General features: G+C 31.1%; 1 protein-coding gene across 2 annotated transcripts in view; it reads left to right on the top strand.

Moving 5' to 3' along the window:
* The window catches only part of LOC107437503 (pentatricopeptide repeat-containing protein 2, mitochondrial), a 24,508-nt gene extending 20,704 nt beyond the window's left edge, over nt 1–3,804 (top strand). Inside the window, exons 9-11 of one of the 2 annotated variants that reach the window (XM_043053728.2) lie at nt 1,438–1,609; nt 3,367–3,411; nt 3,497–3,804. In XM_043053728.2, the coding sequence (XP_042909662.1) occupies nt 1,438–1,609; nt 3,367–3,411; nt 3,497–3,609 (330 nt within the window). In that variant the 3' untranslated portion in view covers nt 3,610–3,804. The remainder of the gene's footprint in view (nt 1–1,437; nt 1,610–3,366; nt 3,412–3,496) is intronic. The other variant, XM_043053729.2, reaches the window with a different exon arrangement.
* Nucleotides 3,805–7,033: the final 3,229 nt, after the last annotated feature.

Here is a 7,033-nt window from a genome sequence, read left to right on the forward strand (position 1 = left end):
AATTAAATTACAATTTTTAGATGACTATCAGCTGTCAAAATTTATTGGAGTGTTGATTATTTCAAAGCTGGGTTGGCAAGGTTTAGGACAGAATGGATTAATCCACGGTTTAAACCCTGGTTTAAACCGTCCTGTCCAAAACTGTCTTAAACTGTCCAAAACCCTTTTACTCAAATTATGTCACAATTTTATCTGAACAATATTTAAGAGGTAAAATAAACATAGAACTAATAACATATTGATAATTAAATATACTAGAGAATATTTGTTTTTAAAAGTATAATGTTTTATTAATATTGTTTGACTCTTCAATTTAAACAAAGGAAGATTAATCAGTAATCAAGTTCAATTGGTCCTCTCATTCAATAGTACATAACTGAAGTTTGGCCTTGCCATACAGGTTAAAATATTAGGGACTAAGTGCTTGGTTCGTCATAAACAGGTTTATTTATCTATAGTACTATTCAAGAATACTTTTATTTCATTCATGTTCAATTCTTTTAGCATAGTGGTGATACATCACCAGTGTCAGTAACTGAAACTGATGTTATGCCCTTCAAAACTGTTAATACATTTTTCAGTTATTTTGTATTTTCAATTTAAACTAATATATTTATATTTAAAAACAATTTTTTTTAAAAATAGATGTCTTTTTTATCATCCTGTAATGCAGAAATTATAAAATTTTTTTAAAAAAAATATTGTGAAAAATAAAAGGTTAATTTTTAAACAAATTTAGTATTTTTTTTAAAAAAAATTATTATTTTTTAATGTTGCACTATTTATCCTTATGCAAAAATATTATTTATCAGTATTAAAAGCATATTTATATTTAAAGGATTAGGTATTCACTTTTGTTGTTCAAAAATTATAAACCTTTTCCTATTACATTACTCGTATATTATTTTCTTTTGATAAGTAAAAGTAAATTGTATAAAAAATATGAAATATTTATTGATACATGTAATTATTATGTGTACAATGGTTACACCTATAGAATTTTTACCTTTTACCAAAGTTCAAGGTTTTGGACAGTTTTACCCAATTTAGGACAGTTTTACCCAATTTAGGACAGTTTTACCCAATTTAGGACTGTTTTACCCAGTTTAAGACAGTAAAACCCATGCATCCTGTCCCAAACCAGTTAAGGACGTCCAAAACCCCAACCCTGTCAAAGATAATTGACGTTTAAAAAAATATAATAATTTTAAAATAGGCATTTTATAGAATTTCATTTCTAAATAAAGGTGAAAAAATAAAAATCTTGTTTGTAAGAATGGTAATATCTTTTTGAAGTTTGAAAATCCTGTTTGCTAATTAGAAATAGACTGTGAGTTAACAAATTCAAGCCTATTATCATAAATTGTGAAAGGCATAGTTTTTGCTTACTTTGTTTATAACTGTTGATTTTTTTTAAATGTTACATTTCATTTCTAGTTGGATGCCATAGAAGAAGCAGTTAAAAAAGTGCAAGACACAGAAACAAGTCATATATTTGAACAGCTGAGCCGTTCATTGAAGGAAAGCAATCTAATCTCCAGCCAAACTATTGATGAACTTGTGTGCCTTCCAATTGAACCAAGAGCATTTCCTCGGGATGACTTTACTTGTAAGTAATTCCTTCAAGTAATTCATTCTTATTGATTGATATCCTAAACAAGTTGCATAGTTTCAAAAATATTTAAATTATAAAATATTTATTATATTTGTACTTTGAATGTATTTATGTTAAGGCTTTCTAAGTTGCTTACCCAATTAATAAAACTTCTTCACCTTATATTATTCTAATGAGTTGGATCAAAAAAGTNACTTTTGTAACTTAGTGATAATAGTGCTTGAAAAGTTTTTAAAAAGTGCTTATTTTTGATTCAAAGATTTGGCTACGCACCCTGTGCTGGAGTACAGTGCAAAAATTGCATCCAACTCCTGAACTTAAACGAAAAAATTCGTCATCTTATGCTAGTTTTTTTAAAAAAATTATGACAATGTTTTTCACTGGTTCTAAATTTAAGTCTGAATAAGATTAAAGAAATATAATATCTATTTAATTTAACTTCATTCTAGTTGGATGCCATAGAATAGCAGATGCCATAGCTAGTTAGAGTGCTACTTTTATTTTTATATTTTCATTAAGATCAAAATGGTTCCTGTTTTTCCTATTGTGTATTATGTGGCTATTCTTTCTAAGTGGGCACAATTTTGTAATTAAATTATATCAAAGAAAAAGAAAAGCCCTTTTTATTATTTAAAAACAATTTATTAATGTTGCTAAATTTACTCTTTGCAATTAGGCTTGTGTTTGCGCATACTTGTTCTAATGAAGCACCTATAGACAAATTGCTTGAATCAATCAAGACAGTGTGATATTCACTAGATTAGGGGTGCACAACCTGCGGCCCGCGGGCCAAATGCGGCCCGCCAACCTTCAATGTGCGGCCCGCGGCTTCAATATGAACAAAATGGAAAAAAAATAGTTTTTTTCTTTCTTATTATTTTTGAAAAAAAAATCGGATATTTGAAATTTACGCATTTAAGTTTTTGACGCACCCAATTTCAATCAATTTCAATACAATTTTCGATGGTCAACGCTACGAATTTGTGTATAGTTTTAAAAATTTCTTAAACGCCATTATTACAATATACGAATTTTAGTTAACACTTTTGATGCTTTTCGTCTGTACCGATTTCATCGTAAATCCAATGACTTTTCGGTAGTTATTGCTACCCATTTTCACGTAGTTACTGAAATTGCGATTTTTGAAACGTTTTATTTCTGCAAACTTCATGGAAAATCTAAATGACTTTTAATCCTTTATTCGGCAGTTATTGCTACACATTTCCGCATGTTTTAANCAATTTGGGGGGAAAATGAATGGAGTAATAATTTACTTTCCGATGAAATGTTTCCCTTTTTCTTTATTGCTCCCACAAATCTCACTTTGAAATTGCTAGCTACTCTATACTAACTTGGTTGCTAAGGAAATTACTAGGTCAGGTTAGTTTTGTTAGTCGATTATTAATGGCAAAGCCATGCTGTTCGTCTCAAGGTACAACTATCTCCCCTATAATTGAACCTATTCATTTAAATTGTGGTAAACAGAAAGCTGTAATGTGCACAGAATAAAAGCCCTGTCCTTCATGGGTTACAATTTAGTCTTTTTGTACCTCTGATCAGGCATTGTTCATGGTTTAATTAAAATTATAATAGGCTATTCAATTACATAAGCAGTTATTTTAAGAAACAAAATGTATATTATTTACAATATTTTGTTTCCATATAAATTTAGTTTGAGAGCTTTTTATATTTTGCATTAAATTACAGCTATTTTTATAAATGCAAAAAACCAATTTACTTATTATTTTTAGTTGGACAAAGAAATCGCCGGTTTTCCGACCAAGGAGGAGTTGGACGTAATGTTCTTTCTTTTTTTAAGAATTGATTTAAAATATAAGGTAAATATTTATAATATATATTGAAACTATTTTTATTCCCCAGTTAATCAAAGAAATCGTCGTTTCCCGGAACAGTCCATGAGAGAGAGAGAATTTTCTGATAACGATGGAGGATTTCCCAGACGCAGACGTTTTGCTGGAATCGCAGATGATTAGTTTTGTTTATTGAACTTGTTAAAGAAATAAATAAAAAAGTTGTCATTTACTCTGGCATTGTATTATAACATAAAATGCAATTTTTTAGCTTTCATATTTATCAGCTGAATTACAAATATCACAGGATGATGAATTAGTAATCCAAGTGTCAATTCTTATGTATAGTTATAGGTTGAATAAAATTTTTGTTCTCAACTGTCTTTACATTTTTATCTAAAAATATTACTCAAACTACTTCAGTAAAACTGACAAATAAATGTGTATAGTTAAAATTAGGTCCTGATTTTGCGTTTCTGATTACATAGTTTTATCACACTCTGCCTTTTTAATTTACAGTACTACTGCTTAGAAAAGAAAAAAAATTCACTTGTATAAATATTTCCTAAAAATAAATTTTAGATTATATCTAACAGTATACAACAAAAAGTAGGCCTTTGCTCATTAATTGATTTACAATGTTATACCTAACAAGGTAACTTTAAAGCAATATATTTCTAAAGATGCTACTGCATTTTTTAAAACATACAAAAGCATAGATGCAGAAAAAATATGGATTTTAAAATGTGTTGTTTGCAATTATTTACTAAATTCTTTCCTGTTTGTGGACAGCGCTATTGCTCAATCATTTTTGTGTAGTGTCACTAAAAGTGCATTTATACTGTTTTCCAAAGTATCAACTCTTTGATCAAATTAAACAGTCTGTTAAAACACAAAAATATTATGTAGGCTGTTAGTTTGAATAAATTCAATGCAGATCTAGTTTGAAAACATTGTTACAAATTTAATCGAGCGACGACTAACAAATACACCGAAGAGTAAAATTAAAAACCCTTTGCTCCCTCCTAAGATGCACATACTGTGTCATCTATTGAAAGATAAAAATTAGTTGTTTCCAATCCCAGCTGGGATAGCGGTGCTATACCAGATCCATGAGGCCGTGAATCTTCAAAAAGGAGAGGTCTCTCAAGAATCTCTTCCATGGTGAAATCCAGGCAATCAAGTAGATGGTGAGGATTAGCCTCGCTGGAGTTGCACTTTTTACAAGATGGAAAAAGTTTAATTTGTCCACTGAGAGTGAGGCTTTTAGTATGCCCCCTGACAAATCTACAGGTAGCGGTCTGGTCGGCACGTGTACACTGAAAGTCAAGGGCTCCTCCAGGACGCTTGCGGGAATACCAATTGTGATCCGGTGGAACAAGCCAAGTTTTATTAACTTTAGATTTGCGGATAGAAAATAATTCAGAGTAAGTGAGGGCCGTGTTTGGAGAGGCTGGGAGGGAAGTGCCTTCTTATGCCAACTGATCAACACGTTCGTTGCCAAAAAGACCCACGTATGAAGGTATCCAATGAATAAGGATGTCATTGGAGACTGAGAGGGCATTTAATAAACGAAGTATAGAGACCCCAGCCCGGTGTTTAATGGAAGGAGATTCAACATCCTCCAACCGCAAAAGATTTAAATTTATCAAAAGTTGTAAGTTTAAATATTAAGTTTAGAAACATAAAACTAAATGCATAATATGTATATATCAGTAGAAAACTTTTCAAAGGATATTAACATAAAATTTAATGCTACGATTTAATAGCTTTACTTTCAGTACCTGTCGTCTCCAAACTAAACAATCGCCGAAATGGTTGAACAATTTCGCCATTCTGAGTTCTAACTCTTGCAACTTGGGGGAAACACCCTCAAATCCTTAATAAATTTCAAGGATTTTGGCTAAAGGATAATCGATATGTTTCTCATTATATGAATTGATTAAAATAATATTTAAATTGACAGTGCCCCCCCCCCCAAAAAAAAAAAATTTTGCTAACTTCCGACTTCCATGTTAGCTTGTTCGAAATAGTGCTACTTAGCTTGCTTATAATATGACAATGCTTCTTTTATTTATGTACTTAAAAAAAAAAGAACATTTTTCCGTCTAAATTCCCCCCCCCCAAACTATTCATTTTATTTAGTGTAAAAATCCCCCCCAAGCTTTAAGTGGGCGCATCGTGCACCAACCTTCCCCCCTGATGGGGGGCCCCTGTGAATTGATTATACAATGATGAGAACGTGAAAGAATGTTTCAGAAGGATTTGTATATTATTTTGATTGAAATCTACGACAGATTTCAGTCTGATCCTGTAAAAAGAAAGATGGTGTTAATGGCACTAGATCTGAAGGTTCTTGGGAGGTAAGAGGTGTACCATTGTAGCTTCACAAACAATAGTACATAGTTTTGTGTAATCAAAAGACGCTTTTCCTAAATTTCATCTCTGCAATTCTTTTACTGTTCTCTCCGGGTGGGTTGAAATGCCAGGGGATTTCATTCAAACCCGAGTGAACAATGATGGTATTCCAGTTTATATTTTTGAGCTAATTTTTTGCACTGATAAATTTTGTTTCGTTGAAATGTATGGCACGGCACACTTAAAGATTATAATCCAAACCTTGTCACGATTCTGCAGAACTAAAGGACCAGCTAGATCCATCTCAGTAGTTACGAACACATTTGCACACTTTTTCGGGAACAAGAGCAAACATCAACATCATTGTAGGTCTCGACTTATATCTAACACAAATTACATACTTGAAAACAACTATTTGAGAGGTTTTTCTTGATTGCAAAAACCAGTATCTATCACGCAGGTCTGTGACAAGTGTTAGTACACCGATATGACTAGTCCCGATGAAATTGAAAACAAGTTCACGCCTGTCTGGCAGAAAGATAGGCCGTCTAAAAATAGTCACTGGTCGAAACTAGTTTTGCTTAGTTGCCAACATGGATAGGATAGTAGATTTTACGAAACAATAAAAATTTCATGATAATTGTTACAGAATGTACTAAATATTTTACACATAGGGAATTTTATAGTCATTAAAATAGAAAAACTGCAATATTTTCCAGTTATGATTGACATTAAGCATACTTGAAATGTTAAGTATTTTGTTTACTCATAATTTAATTATGAATAGTAATAGGCATTTAATTCATCAAAGACAGTTAAAAAGAATTTTTTTTTAAATTTAAAAAGAGAGTTCGGAGTAAAAATAAACTAAACATTTTAGGGAGAAAAGTTTTGCCTGATTTCTATAAATAAGGTTTGCTTCATTATGTATTAATAATACTTATTTAAATAAGGATTTTCTAAAATGTGCAAAAACCAGGAGAATTTTAATTAAACCAGTAAATCACAAGAAACTGGCAAAATACAGTGGAGTTGTCAGCTATGGTTTTGTCTCAATTCTAAGAAAGCCATTGGAGTGGTTGTATAAGTGGACAATTTTTTCCCCAAATGTCTCTGTATGATTTCCCAAATGTCTCTGTATGAGTATTTTAATCTCATATATGTTGAGCTTCTGTTAATTTACCACTGACTTAACATAGGAGGTAAATCGTTTCACATAGGCCAAAATTATAACAATTGCAGAAAACAT

The sequence above is a fragment of the Parasteatoda tepidariorum genome, chromosome 5 (assembly GCF_043381705.1).
Source record: "Parasteatoda tepidariorum isolate YZ-2023 chromosome 5, CAS_Ptep_4.0, whole genome shotgun sequence".
NCBI lineage: Eukaryota > Metazoa > Arthropoda > Arachnida > Araneae > Theridiidae > Parasteatoda > Parasteatoda tepidariorum.